At 41.5% G+C, this 23,159-nt stretch overlaps 1 protein-coding gene across 1 annotated transcript in view; it reads left to right on the top strand.

Annotated features, from left to right (window-relative positions):
- The window catches only part of crfa4 (cytokine receptor family, class I receptor 4), a 35,362-nt gene extending 13,398 nt beyond the window's left edge, over nucleotides 1-21,964 (top strand). Inside the window, exons 3-10 of the mRNA XM_084103694.1 lie at nucleotides 3,917-4,018; nucleotides 10,452-10,569; nucleotides 10,650-10,819; nucleotides 11,769-11,947; nucleotides 12,375-12,528; nucleotides 12,637-12,724; nucleotides 17,403-17,472; nucleotides 17,751-21,964. Coding sequence (XP_083959820.1) covers nucleotides 3,925-4,018; nucleotides 10,452-10,569; nucleotides 10,650-10,819; nucleotides 11,769-11,947; nucleotides 12,375-12,528; nucleotides 12,637-12,724; nucleotides 17,403-17,472; nucleotides 17,751-18,317 — 1,440 coding nt within the window. The 5' untranslated portion in view covers nucleotides 3,917-3,924 and the 3' untranslated portion in view covers nucleotides 18,318-21,964. The remainder of the gene's footprint in view (nucleotides 1-3,916; nucleotides 4,019-10,451; nucleotides 10,570-10,649; nucleotides 10,820-11,768; nucleotides 11,948-12,374; nucleotides 12,529-12,636; nucleotides 12,725-17,402; nucleotides 17,473-17,750) is intronic.
- Nucleotides 21,965-23,159: the final 1,195 nt, after the last annotated feature.

The following is a 23,159-nucleotide window of genomic DNA, read 5'->3' as shown; positions in this document are numbered from 1 at the left end:
CAGAAACCACAGAGAACAAATCATCTGTAATCTTCATTCTTCATGGACGAGATGGGAGGAAACAAAGCGGGACAAACAGTGTCCGGTTGAATTGAAGTGGAATTTTTTTTATCCGATAAGAAGTCATGAACTACGATGGAAACATATTTACTGAATAAATCCCTCAATAAACTCATGTGACTTTGCCTCAGCGTCAGCTGTGATTGGATACCTGGAGTAACCAGCGGACCAATGGCGTCGCAGCGTCTCTAATGTTGGTTTGGTGTTTCTGAAAGTGTGTGATCAGAATGATCTGGCGTAATTCCCTCCAGAAGCGTCTCACACGAGTGTGTTCCCGAACACCAGAGAACATGACAGCGTTTACTGTGTTTCGTCTGACGCTCGAGACACACTCGTTTATGATGGAGGGAGAAAGAGAAAGATTGCAGAAACTTACAGTTTTATTGCTGATATTCTGCACCAGGAAGTGATGATTTTGTTCTCTTGAACATGTGGGATGGAAACACTACTTTATTTATGTTTTATGCCATATTCAAATTTTGCACGTAAGTTTAACTTGGATGTAAACATAGCTAGTGATATTAAAAACAACCCATATTCATGATTTTCTTTTTATTAACTTCCACACTGTAAGAAAAACTATGTAGAAAAAAAAAAGTTTCCGGACATTTCCTCCAACCCTACAACACAGAACAGGGTCACACACCTGTGGAAAATCAATACAGAACATTCTGTATATTGGGCCGGTTTTTACAGACTTCTTAGAATGCACTTCGATTTTATTTATGAATTTATTATTTGTATTATAAAAGTATTTTATGCATGTGATCATGGGCCGATCCTGAGTCCTAGATGTCTGGATTGATCAGACACGAATAAAAAAGATGATCCGTCGAGCGTTTAATCCGTGACAATGGCGGCGGAGGCTAAATCTCTTATTCTTGCTGTTCTTTTTAAGCTCTTAAGCTCCTCCAGATATTGGAAAAGCTTCAGTACAAACGCATGTATGGAGCTTGGATAGAAATAAAGGCGTTTTTCACTTCTAAAGCTATTTGTGTGTGTGTGTGTGTGGGGGGGATTATTGAACAGGGTTGGAGTTTTTAGGGACACGGAAACAGAGTAAATGGACGATCGCACATGAACTCTGATCATTCAGAACAATCACCGCTTTCATTACTGGACTTAATGGATTAAAGACTGCTTTTATAATGCGTTCATGTCGTCATCTGCTTTTGTGTAACATTATTAGATCAAACTTGGTCTTTCGAGGAAAAGAGCTTATATGTGCAATTACAGTCACTGAGCAAATGTTTCTTGTCCTGAATTGAGTTTGTGTTTAATCTTCTGGAAATATGGCTTTCTCCAGTCGACATGATCTGATTGAAAGCGCCTTTAATGTTAACAAATCTCTTAATTCATGTTCCATATTGTGAATGATTCATCAGTGAGTTTATTATAACGATAAGCATGATTGTGTGTGATTTGTTGATGTTAACTGTTGCAGCTTTTCTAATATCATGCCAGTAGTTGTTTTTTTATTATAATAATAATTTAATACTGGTTAATGTCATGATTGATTTGAGGAACTGAGGAGCTGCTCTTCATCAATAAACTGCCCTATTATGCCGTTTCTGATATTCCCTGTCATGTGTATAATAGAGCTGGTTGTGAATGTAAAAGGTCTGCAAAGGTCAAAGGTCAGATAAAGAGTTGTTGGCTGCGTCTGAAAACTGCAGTTATTGTCTCCCAAAAGAAAGAATCGACTCTGAACTGAAACAAGTCGTCAGTAATTCCAGTCTTACATTTTACTAATTTGCATAATGCCCGCCCATTGGCTGAACAGCGTCTCTTAGCCCCGCCCTCAAACACTGTAGTTTATCTGAGACTGGGAGAGTTTGGTTCGTGTTGTTCATGTCTAAGACGCTGTTTTCTGAGATTGATACGGTAAAACCCACGCCATCGTTACTGTTCGTATCACTGAGATCAAGAGTTGAGATTCAGATATGATAATGAGCGTTTGCTTTCTGACCAATCAGAGCAGAGCAGCTCTCAGAGAGGCGGGGCTTAGAGAGGCCGAATCCTTGATCGAAGCGTTTCAGACTAGAGCTGTTAAATAGACATTCGAATTTTGAATATTTGTTGAATTTTAAAAAAATTGCATATTCGAATGCAAAAAACGTGCATTAAAATTTTTTGTGTGTGGAGAGGCGCGAGACATGATGATGACGTCACTGACGCGGTGTGTTTCTGTTAGCCTATCCAGTACAGCGCAGTGCGGCTGCGTTGCTAATGTGAAAAATGGCGGGAAAAGTCAACCTGCTGACGAAACCCTCTCAGTTGGAGGCAAAAATCGTGCAATCGGTCAGAGCTGAGTGTGTGTGTGTGTGTGTGTTCATCAGCTGAAACACTGAGGGTTAGCACAGTGTGCTCGCTCAGATCAAGAGCGTCTGGTGTGTGTGATGATCAATATGTAGATGTAGAGAGTAGAAGTGAGTGTTTCTGAATGCCAGTTTGCTGTTGTGTGTTCATGTAGTTCATTACGCTGTGTGTTGAAGTGTGTTTTCTCAGGTTATTGATGCACTTACAGTTTTATGCGCTATTGTAACCTCATTTTCTCTGCATGCACATTAAGGAAATTATATTTTATTTAAGAACAATTGTTTCAAAAGTTAATGCACTTTAAATAGTGAATGTCATTTCAATAAAAGATGTGATGCTTTATTTGGTTTATATTGCGCTCGCTTACGCCCTCTTGTGGACATAGGAGACAATACAGTTCTTTTTCCTTTTAAAGGGGACATATCATGAAAATCTGACTTTCCGTGTGTCAGTGCTATAATCTGGTGCTTCTACCAACTCAGAAAACGTGAAAAGTGAAACCCAGTAGCTGTGTTCTGGTGAGCCTTTCTCTGCAAAAATGTCTAAAAATAAGCCGATCAGATTTCACTCCCCTTCTGACGTATGAAGAGGATCTTATTATAATATTACCGGCCCTTAATCTGCACGTTTACACACACCAGCTGACATTTGGTTTCACAAGCGACAACAGTGACCAGTGACCTGCTGCACTCGCTACTGGTTATTCTGGGATTCTGGATGAGTGAGATTGGCCTGTTTTGTTAATGCTGGAGTTTCTGAAGCTAAAGGCTCCGCCCTCTTCTGAACGGAGGCGGGGCAGCAGCTCATTTGCATTTAAAGGGACACACACAAAAACGGCGTGTTTTTGCTCACACCCAAAAAGGGGCAAATTTGACAAGCTATAATAAATGATCTGGTGTTCTGAGCTGAATTTTCACAGGCACATTCTGGGGACACCAGAGATTTATATTACATCTTGTGAAAAGGGCATAATATGTCACCTTTAACATTAAGTATTGCCTTTAGAATTCAATTCATTATTATATTAATATTAATAACTAATATTTAAGAAAGAAATTCGAATTGAGCTTTTCAGCCATTTTGACAGCCCTAGTTCAGACACTGGTTCTACAGTGGAGATTATGAGGAAATTACAGTGTTTTTGAGCTTTGATGCGTGTGAACCTTCTGTAGGCGCCTTAAAATAGCATAACAGGCACTTTCAGTGATTTTTCCACTCTCCAACAAAATGTGCCTTAATGTGTTAATGTGTGTAAATGTGTGTCTATGTGTGTTTATGTGTGTTAATGTGTGTAAATGTGTGTTTATGTGTGTGGCTACAGGCGACAGACGATGTCCTGCGATGCGTCTCATGACTCAAACCATGAGAGATCTGCGTGTGTGTGTGTGTGTGTGTGTGCTGCAGGGCTCTGGTCTCCAGCTCGTGATGCTGTGTGTGTGTGTGTGTGTGTTCTGCAGGGCTCGTGATGCTGTGTGTCTCAGTGTTTCTCAGTGAAGCATGTATCTGACGTGTGTGTGTGTGTGTGTGTGTTCTGCAGGGCTCGTGATGCTGTGTGTTCTTCTGCTGGTTCTGCACTGGACGCTGGTCTCCTCGGCTCTGAGTTCGTCCACTCGCGCATCTAGCGCCACCCTGCAGGAGGGTGAGTGAAGCGCAACACACACACACACACGAGTGAGGCGCAACACACACACACACACACACACACACACACAAGTGAATCGCAACACACACACACACACACACACACAAGTGAATCGCAACACACACACACAGAAGTGAAGCTTGGACTTAATCATCTCAGATTGTTCTGTAATAGCCGTTCAGCTTTAGAATATACAGAATCTGAATGAAGTGATCAAATGTAAAATAACACTGCATAGCCTTCACTGTATAAAATATATATATATATATATATATATATATATATATATATATATATATATATATATATATATGAATCTTTCTTAAAGCTACAAAATGTTATATTGTTTGTAAAACGTGTTAAACTGAAAATATTAATTGCAGTATTTTTGACAGCCCCATTAAATATGTAAACAGATTAATGTGATGCATGTAAACACCTTGTTCATAAACTCTTGGATCAGCGCAGGATCTTCGGGACTGTGGATGAGCGTCTTCACTCATCAGGATCAGTGCAGTAATGCTGTAATCTATTAGTCATGATTACACACGTCACATGAGCTCATTTGTATGTTTCTACAGATGATTGTGTTTCAGATGTGAAGTTTTCATTCTGTGTGTCTCACTAAAGTTCTGTACATATATAAAGTGCAATAGTCGGAAGTAAAATCTTCTGTAGGGAAATAAGCCCTACTGTGTGTGAGCGATAGTATGTGCTTCAGCCCGCATTATTTCAACTCATCTTTAAAATAATCGTGTTTAACTGGAATTCCTGGTGAAAAACCACATTACCCATGATGCCGTTCGTGAGATTCCACGAATCAGAGAGTCGAAACAAGCAAGACGTGTCAAAAGAGCTTGTTAGCTCTGCCCACTGAGTATATATATATATGCATATTTTGCAATAAAAATATGTTTTTCATTCCATTATTCTGTTTGCAATGCTTCATGGGATTGTAGTTCTTTCCCTCACTAAAGCTGTTCAGTTCACAGTCTTATACGTCTGTATTTTTGTCCAAATTTCACTTTTTTTGTTGTTGCTTCAAATCAAACACAAATCTGTTGTGTTGTAGCTGATCTGATCAGGTGATGAGCTCACTGCACTCGTCTTAAATAAATCATTCATGTTTACATGCGCCGTCTGTCCTGAATTATAGATTCTGATGTTCACGAGGCAGAAACCCAGCGCATGCTCCAGGCGTGAAGCAGTGCATGATGGGAAGCTGTTAGAGTCGATTAGTTTGGCAGTTTAGACAGTTAGTTAGAGAATTATGGAGAAAATGTAGATGAAGATGGTTTTCTGACTGTAACGAGCAGTAGTGTGTGTGTGTGTGTGTGTGTGTGTGTTGGGTAGGGTTAGTGTAAGTCAAGTCAAGTCACCTTTATTTATATATAGCGCTTTTTACAATACAGATTGTATCAAAGCAGCTTCACAGTGATAACATGAAAATAATACAACAAAGTTTGTTTCTAGAAGAAAGTTGCGTCATCGTCCACCTTAAGTTAGGCAGATCAATAATATTGTTGAATATTAAATTAAATGTCTCCAACTAAGCAACACAAAAGCCAGAGGCGACAGTGGAGGAACTAAAACTCCATCAGTGACAGAATGGAGGAATAAACCAGACTCAGTCTCAGTTCTCCTCTGGCCAACGAGTGAACAGTGTGTGATTGTGATTATGATTCAGGCAGCATCACAGGTCAGAGGTCAGATTGGATCAGAACATTCAGAATATTATCCAGTTCAGTCTGGTTGGAAGTCGGAGTCACGCCGGTATGGAGACGAGTTTGTTGAGGATCTGCACTATCGGCGAAGGTCCTTCATCAGATCTGGATCCGGCGGACTGCGGTAAACCTCGGGATAGAGGAGATACTAATATTAGCATAGATGCCATTCTTCTTATGATGTAACGAGTACATCAGGATTTATGGGAAGTGTTCCCGGTTCCGGCTGGCCTGATCTATGCAGCCTAACATTGAATTATAGAAGTCTATAATGTATTATGTGTATGCTAGGTCAAAGAGATGTGTCTTTAGTCTAGCTTTGAACTGACAGAGTGTGTCTGCTTCCCGGACAATGGTAGGAAGACTGTTCCAGAGTTTTGGTGCTAAATAGGAGAAGGATCTACCGCCAGCAGTCGATTTAGATATTCTAGGTATTATCAACTGGCCGGAGTTTTGAGATCGCAATAGACGTGAAGGACTATAATGCGTTAAGAGCTCGCTCAAGTTCTGCGGAGCTAAACCATTTAGTGCTTTGTAAGTAATCAGCAATATTTTAAAATGTATACAGTGTTTAATAGGGAGCCAGTGCAGTGTTGACAGAACCGGGCTAATATGGTCATACTTCCTGGTTCTGGTAAGAACTCGAGCTGCTGCGTTTTGGACCAGCTGTTTGTTTATTAAGCGTGCAGGGCAACCACCCAGTAGAGCATTACAGTAATCTAGCCTTGAGGTCATGAACGCATGGACTAACTGTTCCGCATTTGTCAATGAGAGCATATGACGTAATTTAGATATATTTTAAGATGGAAGAATGAGGTTTTACAGATACTAGACACGTGACTTTCAAATGAAAGATTGGTATCAAAGAGCACACACACACACACACACACACACACACACACAGGTTCCTAACCGACGACGAAGACTTGACAGAGCAGCCATCAAGTGTTAGACAGTATTCTAGATTATTACATGAGGAAGTTTTTTGTCCAATAATTAGAAACTCTGTTTTTTCAGAATTTAGAAGTAGGAAAGAAGTGTGTGTACAGAGTGAACAGCAGCGGTCCTAGTACTGAGCCTTGTGGTACGCCATACTGAACTTGTGACAGATGAGACATCTCTTCATTTACTGCTACAAACTGATAACGGTCAGATAAGTATGATTTAAACCATGCTAGTGCAATTCCACTAATGGCAACATAATGTTCAAGTCTATTTAAAAGAATGTTGTGGTCAATAGTGTCAAATGCAGCACTAAGATCGAGTAACACTAATAGAGAGACACAACCACGATCGGATGATAAGAGCAAATAATTTGTGACTCTAACGAGAGCTGTCTCGGTACTATGGTACGGTCTAAATCCTGACTGAAAATCCTCCAGATATAATTTCTTTCTAGAAAGGAACACAGTTGTGAGGATACCGCCTTTTCTAATATCTTTGACAGAAAAGGTAGATTCGAGATCGGCCTGTAATTGACTAATTCTGTAGGATCAAGTTGCGTTTTTTTAACAAGCGGTTTAATCATAGCCAGCTTAAAGGTTTTCGGTACGTATCCTAGAGACAAAGATGAATTAATGATATTAAGAAGAGGATCTATGACCTCTGGAAGCATCTCTTTCAGTAGCTTAGTCGGTATAGGGTCTAACATACATGTTGTCGATTTAGATGATTTAACGAGTTTAACGAATTCTTCCACTTCTATAGCAACGAATGAATAAAATTTTTCCTCAGGGAGACTACAATGCACTGCCTGATGCGATACTGTAGTAGACGGTTGCATAGTTATAATTTTCTTTTGAGATAATATTTATTCAGATAGTCCACATATATTAGACCTCATTAAACGACAAATTAAACCCAATGTACTATTTAAATTGATTGCTGGACATCATAATGTTATTGTACATACATCTGATTTATGATTTAGCATTGTGTTAGCAACGCCCCCCCCATCCCACCCGTCCCACCCACTTTTTAAAACAAAGTTACGCCACTGGTGCCAGGGTGTGTTCCTGCATGTGTGTGTGTGTGTGTGTGAGACGGCTGTGTCTTTGTTTATTCGAGGAGAAGCAGGTTTTTCCCGTTTTGGATTGAGTGTAAGAGTGAAGGATCATGTGATGGTTTCTACTTAACGACCCAAACTAACTCTGTGAATGTTCTTCAACACACACTCTATATTCAACATGTTGTCGGACTGTAGATTCTTCATGTAGTGAGCTCACTTGTTCAGTGAGATTTGAGCAGAAAAGGTTTAGAATAGTTCATGTAAGACATTTCGTATAATATTAACGGTTGTTTTGTTTGGTATTTATTTGCTCTGTGTTTTTGCCATGAAGAAATCCTCAGATGTTGACATTCTCTTCTTCTGCTCCGGAGGATCATGTTTGTCCCGGATCTCGTTCCTCAAGACACACCCGGTTTATTCCAGGAATCTCTGACGGGTTTCCGATGAACAATTGCACAAACGTTGCTCTAAACTCATTACAGTTGTGTTCAGATTGCACTGGTTCCACTGGTTCACGTCACTGAACTACACGAACTAACAAGGAACAGCTGAATTTTTATTAACTAAAATTAACAAAGATTAATAAATGCTGGAACAAATGTATAGCTCATTAATAGATAATGCAGAAACTAATGGGACTTTATTGTAAAGTGTTCATGTTTTTGTAAATCTACACAAACCTGTATTTAATTTGTTTGTGGCTCTTTGTAAAGTTTGAAAGAGATTGCTGGTAGCAGAACAATACGTCGAGATCATATTTCTCAGAGACTCGATCCGCTCGGGTTCATCTTTCACGCGTGACGTCAGATCCTCATCATTACACATGCAGCGTTTGTCTTGAATATGTCCTTGAATATTATCAGCTGTTGAATGAAAGCGAATGAATGAATGCATGAAAAGCTGCACAGACCCCGTGACGCTGAACATCAGAAAAACTCACAAAACATCGGAAATCACAAAAGATAAATCTTATTTTATGGAAATCTTGAATCAGAATATCTTCCTCTTGCAGCATCTCTTCTCTTCTCTGATGACGAGGGCGGGGCTATAACCTGTCACTCACATGAGATCAGCCAATAGCAAACCACAACCATCCAATCAATTTCCCACAATTTTCCCACACCCCACAGACACATTTGTTCTTGTTCCAGAAGCGTTTCACTCGGATATACAGCACAACTTCCCTTTCATGCCCAGTTGAAGATTACTGGTTTAGACCTGAAGTGGGACACAGTTAATTCTCCCTCCTCCTGATTGGCTGACCACTGTTGCCCACGGCGACCTGACCACTGTTGCCCACGGCAACGCTGATGACTGTAACTGTAATGAACCAGTGAAGAATCTCCTGCTAAACAGCTCAAGATGTTGTTCGCACAAATGAATTAATATTTAGATGATATATGGTGGAATCACAGACTGATTCATAATGCAAGTGAAAGGTCACGAGGTCGTCTGAGGTGAAGACGGATCGCCATGGAGACGGAGAGAAGGCCAGAGCACTGAATTGTGTGTGTGTGTGTGTGTGTGTGTGTGTGAGAGGTGTGTAATCTGTGTCATGAGGGCTTCATAACTTGAGTTTGAGTCCAATTCTATTTATTCTGCTTCATAAAACTGTGCCTCAGTTTCTGTTTGTATTTACTTAACCATATTTTGTACCTGAAGGTGAGCTAAACCTGACAAATATATATTCTTAGTTGTTGTTTTTGCATTATGCATAAATATTGTATTAATTTCATGTTTCTGTATGAACTGCTTTAGTAGCGTAATGTAAATTGTCCACTGTAACAGCTTCTCAAATGATTCTGTGTGAACTTTATAAACTTTGCTGAACCTTTAAGCCGGTTTTAACTGCTTTATGACTCGCTCACAACATGCTCTTTGTGTCCGTGTTTTGTAGGAATGCATAGCGGCTAAATCAGATTAGCATAGCTGCTAGCATTAACCCACAAGTCATAATCTCAAACAGACGGAAATGAGCCAGATGCCTTTGAAAACTGCTTAATGGAGTGTGTTGTGTTGTTGTGTTTAGCTTGAAGCTGTATAATAACTGAGTTAGTATCAGATGATGAACACGCGCTTGTGTGGGAATCAGAGGAAGAGAGATGGATGAGCAAATCTGTTCATGTTCAGGCAGGATGTTTGAATGTGGCTGTCAATCAAACTCACATTCGGCTCTGTCTCCAATCAGCTTCAGCGGGGTTCCTATATGAGTAGAAATATCTTAAATGATTGCATAACCATATATATATACACTATATTGCCAAAGGTTTTGGGACGCCTGGCTTTACATGCACATGAGAATCCCATTCCTGATCCGTAGGGTTTAATATGGAATTGGCCACCCTTTGAAAGAACTCCCATTCTTTCACAAATGTGTGTAAAAACATGCGTCTGCATGCCTAGTGCTTGATTTTATACAACTGTGGCCATGGAAGTGATTGGAACACCTGAATTCAATGATTTGCAGGGGTGTCCCAATACTTTTGTCAATATAGTGCATACATAATAATCACTAATAATAAACCGAATGCTATCGTGCGTTATATATCACGCTGATGTAGAAATCGTTATTGGTGTAAACGGGCCTTAAGTGTAAAACAGCTTCAGTGTTCATTCTGAAAGTGCTTCCTGTACTTCATAACTGGAGATCATCAGTCGTGTGTGTGTGTGTGTGTGTGTGTGTGTGTGTGTGTTTCAGATGGCACCAGGCCGTTCATTCACCACTGCAGATCGCCTAACATGGAGGACTTCACCTGCTGGTGGCGTCCCATCGAGGGGCAGGACAACATCACCTACACGCTTCAGTACAACATAGGGTGAGATCCCGTCAGATGATGGTTCATATAGAGCGTCATCATGAGTCATGTGTAGTGATGTGGTCATGTGATCTCCGCAGTGATGGCGCTCTTCAGGACTGTCCCGACTACACCAGCGGCGGCGACAACAGCTGCTTCTTCGACACCAAACACACGCAGGTCTGGCAGATGTACTGCATGACAGTGACGGCTCACACGGGCTCGGGCCCGCGGACCTCGCAGAGACACTGCCTGGACGTGGCCGATATAGGTGGGAAACATCACGTCCTCACGTGCATTACATTCCTCTCAGTTCTCCGGTCGACACTTTTGTTTATCCTGCCCGAGACTCTTACAGATAACGTCTCTTTATTGCCATTTACCCACTTAACCTTTAATAACATCCATTAAATCTTTCCATTGCACTAAAGGATCTTAAGATTATTATAATGTTCTTCACACTAAGATACATTTTTTTATTTATTAACTCTTTCCCCACCAGCATCTTTGATCATGTTCACAAAACCAGAATATTTTGCCGTATAAATATCTGAACATGCAATATATCAAAAGAAAGAAGCCTTTATTCCAGCTTCATTCATTATATTTGATCAACACATGAATGTGGGTACGTTTCATCAAAAAGCTGAGAAAATGGTGTTTTTGTCAAAGTCTTCGTCTGGATGGGATTCAGAACGATGATCGAGTAGATCGAGTCACAGTCATTTCCTCCTAATGGGTTCAGTATTCCATTCAGTAACGTTCGGCAGTTCTGATGCTGTTTAAAGTTTGATGATCGCGTTATAATTTACATGTACGTCAGCAATGCTTCTGCTTCTTCTTCTCCTGTGTTTTAATCTGGAGATTCTGTACTCTTTCAGAAGATGTGTAATAGCGCCCCCTACCGCATAACAGTGAAAACACGGATCGCTGGAAAATTCAGTCAATGGCAGGGAAAGAGTTAAGAACTGTTACCTGAAAGGATCTTTGGGAAACCAAAAATGGTTCTTCTATGGCATCGCTGTGAAAAACCCCTTTGAAACCTTTATTTTTAAAGGTTGATTTGCAGCCTAACTGCAGAGTTTCACAGCTTGTCAATCTGCTTTATTCTACAGCACTTTATACAGTACAGGTGTTTCAAAGCAGCTTCACGGTAATAAAGAGGTAGATAGGAAAACAGGTTTCTCATTAATCATGATCTGGTGTGTTTGCGTCTGCAGTGCAGACCGACCCGCCCTTTAACCTGTCCTACATCATGCTGAACGAGAGTCACTGTGAATCCTGCCGCTCCATCATGCTGTCCTGGATGTTCCCGATCGCGTCTCTGGTGCGTGAGGGATGGATTACGCTGATCTACGAGCTGCGCTACAGAAACCTCGCTCAGTCCGACATATGGAAGGTACGGCCTTCGCTTTTAGGCCAACAACTGGGAACACTGTACAATACAGGAGCACCATTATGCACATAAATCATCATAATCCTCATCAATTAGGCATCAATCGAAAGCTTAAACACTCAAAATTCATCCTCTGAAAATGGTTTTGAAATTGGACATTGTGTTACCATGGAATCGGTACTTTAAATCCTTTTAGCGGCTTGGCTATATGGCTTTGATTTTATAGCAATTTTAGAGGCCAGATTATTTAGTAAATTCTTAGTTCTTAATGAATCATACATTAACTCATAATTATCTGTGCATTATTTAAGCGTAAATTAATGCATATTAGTGCAGCCGTATTGTAAAGGGTTCCACAATAATTCTAGAAATGTTTATGAGAAAAAGGCCTCTTTAAGTAAGGTTTAGGATGTGTGGTGTGTGTCCACAGGTGAAGGAGCATTTGCGGGAGCCTCATGTTGACTTGTTTGGTCTGCCGGTGGGAACGTATGAGTTCATGGTCCGGTGCCGCTCCAAAAACAGCAAACACTGGAGCGCATGGAGCGAGTCCATCAACTTCAGCGTCATCGGCAAAACTCTGTCCGGTACACACACACACACACAGGCATTGACCCGTCTGTCACGTCTGAAGGTTGAGCTCATGCTCTAAACATCTGTCTGTCTGTGTGTGTGTGTGTGTGTGTGTGTGTCAGATCGCTTGTTGGTCTTCATTCTGCTGACCAGCCTCGGCATCATGGCCTTCCTCATCGTCTGTTTTGGGTTTATTCCACGAGGAAAGAGGTCAGTGACCTCTTTATATGGAAAAATAAAAAAGGTAGTTACTATCTTGCAATTCTGACTTTATTTCTCGTAATTGGTATGGCTGTCATAACAACTCTCGCAGTGTTTGGGATGGTAATCAATATGATAATGTTGATATGTTTGGTCCTGGTGGAATAGATCTGCTACGATGCTGCTGCCAATACACACACAACACATGAATTACCCGTATCTACACAGGTGGAGCTGGGGAAAGTGGAGAGTTTCTGAAAGCGCGCTGCTGCAATTATTTACATTAAATTTACATTTAATCATTTAGCAGATGCTTTTATCCAAAGTGTCTTACAAATAAGGAGAACAATAGAAGCAGTCAAGCAAACAATAATGCAGCAATATGCAAGTGCCGTGATGAGTCCCAGTTAGTCTAGCACAGAACAGTTTTTATATGTATATATGTACATATATATATACAGTGAGGAAAATAAGTATTTGAACACCCTGCTATTTTGCAAGTTCTCCCACTTAGAAATCATGGAGGGGTCTGAAATTGTCATCGTAGGTGCATGTCCACTGTGAGAGACATAATCTAAAAAAAAAATCTAGAAATCACAATGTATGATTTTTTAACTATTTATTTGTATGATACAGCTGCAAATAAGTATTTGAACACCTGAGAAAATCAATGTTAATATTTGGTACAGTAGCCTTTGTTTGCAATTACAGAGGTCAAACGTTTCCTGTAGTTTTTCACCAGGTTTGCACACACTGCAGGAGGGATTTTGGCCCACTCCTCCACACAGATCTTCTCTAGATCAGTCAGGTTTCTGGGCTGTCGCTGAGAAACACGGAGTTTGAGCTCCCTCCAAAGATTCTCTATTGGGTTTAGGTCTGGAGACTGGCTAGGCCACGCCAGAACCTTGATATGCTTCTTACAGAGCCACTCCTTGGTTATCCTGGCTGTGTGCTTCGGGTCATTGTCATGTTGGAAGACCCAGCCTCGACCCATCTTCAATGCTCTAACTGAGGGAAGGAGGTTGTTCCCCAAAATCTCGCAATACATGGCCCCGGTCATCCTCTCCTTAATACAGTGCAGTCGCCCTGTCCCATGTGCAGAAAAACCCCCCCAAAGCATGATGCTACCACCCCCATGCTTCACAGTAGGGATGGTGTTCTTGGGATGGTACTCATCATTTTTCTTCCTCCAAACACGTTTAGTGGAATTATGACCAAAAAGTTATATTTTGGTCTCATCTGACCACATGACTTTCTCCCATGACTCCTCTGGATCATCCAAATGGTCATTGGCAAACTTAAGACGGGCCTTGACATGTGGTGGTTTAAGCAGGGGAACCTTCCGTGCCATGCATGATTTCAAACCATGACGTCTTAGTGTATTACCAACAGTAACCTTGGAAACGGTGGTCCCAGCTCTTTTTAGGTCATTGACCAGCTCCTCCCGTGTAGTTCTGGGCTGATTTCTCACCTTTCTTAGGATCATTGAGACCCCACGAGGTGAGATCTTGCATGGAGCCCCAGTCCGAGGGAGATTGACAGTCATGTTTAGCTTCTTCCATTTTCTAATGATTGCTCCAACAGTGGACCTTTTTTCACCAAGCTGCTTGGCAATTTCCCCGTAGCCCTTTCCAGCCTTGTGGAGGTGTACAATTTTGTCTCTAGTGTCTTTGGACAGCTCTTTGGTCTTGGCCATGTTAGTAGTTGGATTCTTACTGATTGTATGGGGTGGACAGGTGTCTTTATGCAGCTAACGACCTCAAACAGGTGCATATAATTTAGGATAATAAATGGAGTGGAGGTGGACATTTTAAAGGCAGACTAACAGGTCTTTGAGGGTCAGAATTCTAGCTGATAGACAGGTGTTCAAATACTTATTTGCAGCTGTATCATACAAATAAATAGTTAAAAACAGTCAATCTCAGTCAGTCTCTCACAGTGAGTCAGTCAGTCTCTCACAGTGGACATGCACCTACGATGACAATTTCAAACCCCTCCATGATTTCCAAGTGGGAGAACTTGCAAAATAGCAGGGTGTTCAAATACTTATTTTCCTCACTGTATATATATATATATATATATATAGATAGATAGATAGATAGATAGATAGATATAGATAGATAGATATACATATACATATATATATAGTCATTCTCCAGGTCATTCCTCCAGCAGGGAATAGTCCAGGTGAAGGTCTCTGAAAGTGATTCTGTGTCTCTTTGAGATGATGCACCACAAGACGATTGGCAACCAGTGCAGGTTTATGAGGAGGGGAGTGACGTTCGTCTCTTCAGCTCAAAGACCACTCTTCTGGATTCTGGATCAGTTGCAGAGGTTTGACAGTGATAGTGGAAGGCCTGCCAAGAGAGCATTGCTCTCTTGCCCATTGCGTCTGGACAGAACAAGAGCTTGGACAAAGAGTTGTGTAGCATGCTCCGAAAGGAAGGGCCTGATCCTCCTAATGTTGTATAAGGCAAATCTGCAGGACCGGGCCGTTCTAGTAATGTGGTCTGTGAAGTTCAACTGATCAATCACAACTCTAAGGTTCCTGACTGTCCTGTCTTGAGTTATGGATGATGAACCCAGCTGAATAGAGAAGTTGTGGTGCAGTGTTGGGTTGGCCGAGAACACAAGCAGTTCTGTCTTGACAAGGTTTAGTTGAAGGTGATGGTTCTTCCAGCAAGAAACGTCTGTCTGTCAGGCAGAGATGCGAGCAGCTCGTGTTGGATTATCCGGCTGGAATGAGAGGTAGAGTTGAGTGTCGTCAGTGTAGCAGTAATAGGAAAAGCCATGTTTCTGAATGACAGATCCTAGTGATGACATGTAGATGGAGAAGAGAAGTGGTCCCAGCACTGAGCCCTGAGGCACTCCAGTAGCTAGATGATAACAGTGATGGGATAAACCATGTTTCTGAATGACAGATCCTAGTCATGACATGTAGATGGAGAAGAGAAGCGGTCCCAGCACTGAGCCCTGAGGCACTCCAGTAGCTAGATGATAACAGTGATGGGATAAACCATGTTTCTGAATGACAGATCCTAGTCATGACATGTAGATGGAGAAGAGAAGTGGTCCCAGCACTGAGCCCTGAGGCACTCCAGTAGCTAGATGATAACAGTGATGGGATAAGCCATGTTTCTGAGTGACAGATCCTAGTCATGACATGTAGATGGAGAAGAGAAGTGGTCCCAGCACTGAGCCCTGAGGCACTCCAGTAGCTAGATGATAACAGTGATGGGAAAAAACATGTGTCTGATTGACAGATCCTAGTCATGACATGTAGATGGAGAAGAGAAGCGGTCCCAGCACTGAGCCCTGAGGCACTCCAGTAGCTAGATGATAACAGTGATGGGATAAACCATGTTTCTGAGTGACAGATCCTAGTCATGACATGTAGATGGAGAAGAGAAGTGGTCCCAGCACTGAGCCCTGAGGCACTCCAGTAGCTAGATGATAACAGTGATGGGAAAAAACATGTTTCTGATTGACAGATCCTAGTCATGACATGTAGATGGAGAAGAGAAGCGGTCTCAGCACTGAGCCCTGAGGCACTCCAGTAGCTAGATGATAACAGTGATGGGAAAAAACATGTTTCTGATTGACAGATCCTAGTCATGACATGTAGATGGAGAAGAGAAGCGGTCTCAGCACTGAGCCCTGAGGCACTCCAGTAACTAGATGATAACAGTGATGGGATAAACCATGTTTCTGAATGACAGATCCTAGTCATGACATGTAGATGGAGAAGAGAAGTGGTCCCAGCACTGAGCCCTGAGGCACTCCAGTAGCTAGATGATTACAGTGATGGGAAAAAACATGTTTCTGATTGACAGATCCTAGTGATGACATGTAGATGGAGAAGAGAAGCGGTCTCAGCACTGAGCCCTGAGGCACTCCAGTAGCTAGATGATAACAGTGATGGGAAAAAACATGTTTCTGATTGACAGATCCTAGTCATGACATGTAGATGGAGAAGAGAAGCGGTCTCAGCACTGAGCCCTGAGGCACTCCAGTAGCTAGATGATAACAGTGATGGGATAAACCATGTTTCTGAATGACAGATACTAGTCATGACATGTAGATGGAGAAGAGAAGCGGTCTCAGCACTGAGATTGGATTTAGACTGAGTTTCTTAAGCAGTGGGGTTACCCGAGCCTGTCTAAATACTGTACTGTGGGAAAGATACCAGTGTGAAGAGAGGTGTTGATGATATAAGTAAGTGTGGGTACAACTGCAGAAGAAAGGGCTTGAAGGAGATGAGTGGGGATATTTGAAAGTTGAGCAGCGAGTTCACTGGCTACTGATACAGCAGGAACCAATCAGCTGTGCCCTGTAGAGAATGATGTGTTTGCAAGCAGATTGAGTTTAGGACTGGTCAGCCTGCGCCATCTTGAGTTTCATGACAGAACTTTAGATAAACTCAGAATTGCAAGAAATTTATTTTTAGATTAAAAGTCACATTTACCTTTTTTATTTTTTATTCTGTGTTGGAAACAAGCTTTCATAAACATAACTGTGGTTCTGCTCTTGGCTTTGAGGGACACCATGTGTACGAACCAATACATATCAAAACATAAATAATACATAAGAAAAAAACAATATGTAAGGAACAAATAAGAAGAAGAAATAGAAACTCTTCATTCCACCTTCTCATTAAAGTCTTTCTCTGTTTGTGTTCTTCCTGCAGAATCAAAGCGTTCCTCTTACCGCCGATTCCCAAACCGCGCATCCGAGGGCTTGAACCAGTTCTGCTGAAGGTCTCGCTGTCCCGTCACACACCACACAACCTGTTACACTCCACTGACTGAGTTATTAGTGCTGTTTAATTCAGCCATCACTAGTGATCTGATCAAACCTCTGATCAAATAGAATCTTTTGTAACATTATAAATGTCTTTACTGTTCTATTTAATGCATCCTCAATAATCTTACCCGAAATGTTTGAGCATTCATGTGTTTAGTAGGAACCACATGAGTAACTTCAATTAAAGAAGCATCTGCTTTACCCTCTGTTCTTTCTGTCCATTTGCCTCCAGAACGGGAAGCTCGATGAGATCAATCGTCATTTCTCCAGTTTTCACGGCTATAAGTCTCCTCAGTACTCTATGGAGACATGGTACCAGGTGAGCGTGGACTCGGGTCCAGCCCTGACGCCCAACAGCTTCCCGTCTCACTGTGAACAAGAGCCCGGCACTGGCCCAGAGGGACCGCCGGCCCTTCAGACGAGTTCCAGTCCGAGCCCGTACTGCACCAGTGGCCCCGCCCCCTACTGCAAGGGAGCCACGCCCCCTCCCACCCCTGGCCACGCCCTCCCCGAGCTCGTGTCGGTCCCAGGCATGAACTACTCCAAGATTCTAGGCTCCGCCCCCGCGCCGGCGTCACATGACTTCTACACGTGTGTGACTGGCGTGACGACCGGCGGGCAGCTTCATCTGGTGCCTCACCTGCCCAACATGCTGAAACACACACACACACCCTACGTGCAGTTTAAAGAGGACAAGAGCTGCCAGCTGGTGGCGCTGTTGGAGAAGCAGAAGGAGGAGCTGAAGGACACCGACCCGAGCGAAGCTGCCCTGCCTTTAATACCTCATTCATCAGACTGAGCGCAAATCAACAAACACTCAGAACCTGCAGCGTACAGTCACACACACACACACTTACACTAACCCAACCCCTAAACCTACCTATCACACACACACACACACACTTTCACTAACCCAACCACTAAACCTACCTATCACACACACACACACACATACACACAGAGACCCACGCACTCGTGTAATGTAATGGTTTTTATACTGGACAAACTGTATTTAATGTCCCCTTACACTAACACTACCCCTAAACCTACCCATCACACACACACACTAACCCTACCCCTAAACCTACCCATCACAGAAAACTTTCTACATTTTTACATTTTCAAAAAACACGTTATTATGTTTATTAATCAATTTTCCTTGTGAGGACCAGCAAAAAGTAGGGAATCTCAAGTTTTACTATCCTCACAAATATAGCTAAACATGCCCACACACACACACACACACTCACACACACGACCAGCAGCTGAACTCAAGGTTTATCAGTAGATTCTCACACGAGCCGTTGAAGCTAAACGCGCTGCTGTCAGATTTCAGGAAACCATCTGGAGCAAAACACACACTCACACACACACACATGCACTCACAGACACTAACACACACACTCAGATCTTAACAATCATGTGATGCAAGAATATTTTTTAAATTTAAGGACAACTGAGAGAACTGGATCTCTTGTCATTCACTGTGATTGATGGGTAATAACCTCGTCCGGCCCTTCGTTAATAAAAGAAGCATTTACAAGCCATGAACACAAAAATATGCACAACAGACGCACTGAGATCGAGTGTGACTAAACGCCAGCGATCCGGAGATCAGAAGTGTGTTTCTGAGACTCATCAGGGTGAAGATTAATTATTAAGAAGCTGTTGTAACACGGGTGCATCGTTTGCTCGTTGAGCGAGTGATGATGTCATGAATGTACGGTTGTGATGATGAGCCGGACGACACGATCCCACGATAAAGTTTCACTAGTGCATCAGTTTTACACACTGATCCTCAAACACAGACGTGAATGAAGCGATCGTTGATGTTGAGGCTTTATTTTAGTAGACTACGCTATGGAAACATGTTTCTGCCACGGAATAAAAAAAATACAAGAGGAAGGTGTGAGTTTGTATTTCGCAATTTGAACTTTTTAACTCACAATTGTAAGAAAAAGTCAGAATTGTGAGATATAAAGTCAGAATGACCTTTTTTTTATTTGTTACTCTGTATCAGAAACAAACTTACACACTTCGGCACTTTCCATGAAAACAGCGAACTCTGGAATTAAAGCATCAGAAACACAAATCCTGCTTGTTTTAATATCTTTCACTATTTTTGAACTCAAGATAAAGCAGATAGTTTGAACCACATTAAATGTTTGAGCAACAGCTGAATTTTATATGCAACCCTGTAATTTGAAACACATTCTGATGTAGTTTTTAAATGTCCTTTTTATTTGATCAGGTGTGTATAATTGTGGTGTTTAATTAGTGGGTGCTTGCCAAAGGCAAGGCACTCACTATTGTTATTGCTCATACTTATTATTCTTTTTATTCCGCCAAAAGTTTGACGCGCTACTCCTCCCGCAGCTTTTATCACAGACCCACGAATGAGGTGTCAAATCGTGCAGATTATTCGGCAATGGTGTGCTATGACTTTTATAAGCGATCGGTGGTACGGTGTTCACCCCAGGGGCGAAAAAGCGGCCGAAAAATCCCATAGACTTAATATTGACAAACTTTGACGAGTCATAGCTCAGGATTTCGCACAAACGTGTGATTTGACACATTTGAAGAGGCTGACAGGCTCTGTAAGAACATACCTCACAATGGGGTAAAAGTTGCACCCCTGGGGGGCAGGAGTTGCCCAAAGTTTCCCATTGACTTACTATGGTGTAGGACGGCCCATGAAATGCATGCGTTTTTCCTACAAAAAAATTGCAAATTGTAAATTGCATAGGGATTTTGTATTGAACATCTGGATCACAGTGTCATAGAGACAAGGGGGTGGGCTCATTTTACTCAGATGACCAATCAGTCTCTCAGGATCATTGTGAAGCTATCAAGCCACGCCCTAGCAACCATTTAGAGCACCTTAGCAACAAGTTCCATAGACTTCCATTGAAAGAGATCAAAGGGATATCTCCGGATAGAAGTGTCATAGAAACACAACGGTGGTCTCGTTTGACTCGGGGCAGCAAACACCCAATCATGAATCACCTCAACACTTTCTGGCCACGCCCTAGCAACCATTGTCGAGCACCTTAGCAACCAAAATCCAAAGAGGGATATCTTGCATTCTGAATGTCACAGAGGCATGGGAGTTGGTTTATATCATTCATACTGACTCGGGGCAGCAAACAGCCAATCATGAATGACCTCAACACTTCCTAGCCCCGCCCTAGCAACCATTGTTGAGCACCTTAGCAACCAAAATCCAAAGAGGGATATCTTCCATTCTGAATGTCACAGAGGCATGGGAGTTGGTTTATATCATTCATACTGACAAGCAGCCTTTGGAGATTCATAATTGGTAGCCCCCAAGCCACTGCCTAGCAACCAAAACAGAGTACCCTAGCAACCGTTTAGCAAGACCTATATCTCTGCATCAGAACATCATATAAAGATGGGAGTTGGCTCATTTGTTTCAGTTGGGAAACAGTCTGTAAATATCACCATGGTAACTGTGTATTCACACCTTAGCAACCGTTTAGAGCCACCTAGCAACCATATTGCATCATATAGAAGCCATATTTCAGCTCCACAACATCGTACAGACATGGTTGTTGGCTCGTATGCAATCATGTACAACACCCTAGCAACCGAGTGCCGAGTTTTGCCACTGCAAGCACCCACTCACATTTTCTTCAGGAAATGTACATTCTAGTTGTTATTGCTATCGCACACATCAGGGTTTTAATTGTACTGAGACACAAAAATATTTTTCTGTAGGTTCAACACCTATTAATGACTTCTGTAGCCTTTTCGTGAAGAGTGCCGTATATAAAACACTTTGTGATAAAGAAATGGCTGTTTTATTTTTATATGTTTCTTCTTGACTTTGAAGCAGTTTCATATGAGCTCTTTATAAAATAGTGTCATACATAAAGAGAGATTAATATTAATGTTACCATAATGAGAAGCTGTGTGTGTGTGTGTCCCTGTAATATGTGTGTGTGTGTGTATGTGTGCACATGGTTTTATATGTGTGCATTAGAGAGACTGAAGCACTGTATTATTTGTTCAACACTGTTTATCTTTTTTTTGTATTTCAGTGTCAGTTCATTTTTCAGAAAAATGTCCTCTTCATTTTCCTCTCTAATGGATTATTTCTCGTTGACCGTGTCGTGACTGTGCCTTTAATCATGAGGGTTTTCCTGTAAATGTACATAAACACTCCTAAAACACTGTTTATACCTGCAAATGAACTACAGAAACACATTAGAAAGGTTCTGATATATTTAAAGAGAGATTTATACAGTAATAAATGTGTCCGCTGTCACAGAAATGCAGTATATATTCTAACTGTAACACGTTTTTGTACATTAGATCATTTTTGTGTGCTTTATCCTGTAAGCTTTTGTTTCTGTCATATATTTTGTCATCTGTGGGAAGAATCACATTCCCCTGTGGTCAAATAAAGCCGTGAGCTGAAAGACAGTGTGTGATCATGAGTTTCTTTGTGGTTTATGCTTCATTCTTTAAAAATAATGTTTCCAAAGGTTTTTTTTCACAGAGACCCCATAGAAGAATCATTTCTGGTTCCCCAAAGCAATTTTCAGTGAAAACCATTGGTTAAAAGAGCATTTTTTTCTCAGAGCAAAGAACATTTTAATAATCTAAAGAACCTTGTGTGGAAATAAAGTTTCCATGGATGTTAAAGATTCTTCATGGAACCACTGATGCCAATAAAGAACCTTTATTTTTATATTTTTATATTTATGTTCACACACACACACACACACACACACACAGACTCTCTCAGATACATTCACACAAACACACACACACACGCACACACACAATGAGTGCTTTTAGTGTTTTCAGCGATGTGCAGTATATCTGTTCCCATCTCAAAAAATGTGTTTTGGGGTTTCATGATGCTTTAAGATGTCTCACCTGGTTTTCCTCCTGTAATCTGTAACTCTGTTATCTTAAAAAACTTTTATATTTCAGGCCAACAAAAACAATTTTGGTTTTCTATTTCAGAAATTAAGAGTATTTTCCCTGGAGGGAAACCCAGATCAACACTAGTACCTCCCTATTCAGACCTGATATTCCTGTAACTCACACTCACAAACACACACACACACACACACACACCTGTGGACTCAATATTCCACTTCATCTCACCCAGAACAGTCCTACAGGACCGCATGGGGAGCCTTTAAACAGCTCCAATCCTCATTCAAATAGACTTTTCCCTCATTTCAATTTCTTCATTCATCATGTCTCTTAACCCAATCCAATCCAGTCCCATCAAAGTCTATCTTAGCGTCATTCAATTCTTCAAATTAATCTAATGCATGTCCCTATAACAAACCCTCAGATCAAACTAATTAAAGGAATTCAGTGCCATATTTACCCTGGCTTAATAAAATAATTGCATTAAGCGCAACAAATAATGAGAAAATTCATTTGCGCACATGAATGCAGGAGAAGCGCAGACATTTACTCACGAGGAAGACTGTGGCTTCAGTGCTGGTGCTGGGGAACGTGTTCACTGGTTAGACTGGTATGTCAGCTTGCAGGTTATGCTGGTGTTCAAAGGAAGTGTTGCATGTTTGTAGTCTAGAAGGAAGATACTATGGGCTGAAATATGTGCCACCAGAAACTGAATTTGAATCATTTATAT

The sequence above is a fragment of the Abramis brama genome (genome assembly GCF_963993115.1).
Source record: "Abramis brama genome assembly, chromosome: 2".
NCBI classification, from domain to species: Eukaryota; Metazoa; Chordata; class Actinopteri; order Cypriniformes; family Leuciscidae; genus Abramis; species Abramis brama.
The sequence above is the reverse complement of the archived record's forward strand: the minus strand, read 5'-3'. Positions and strand labels throughout refer to the sequence as shown.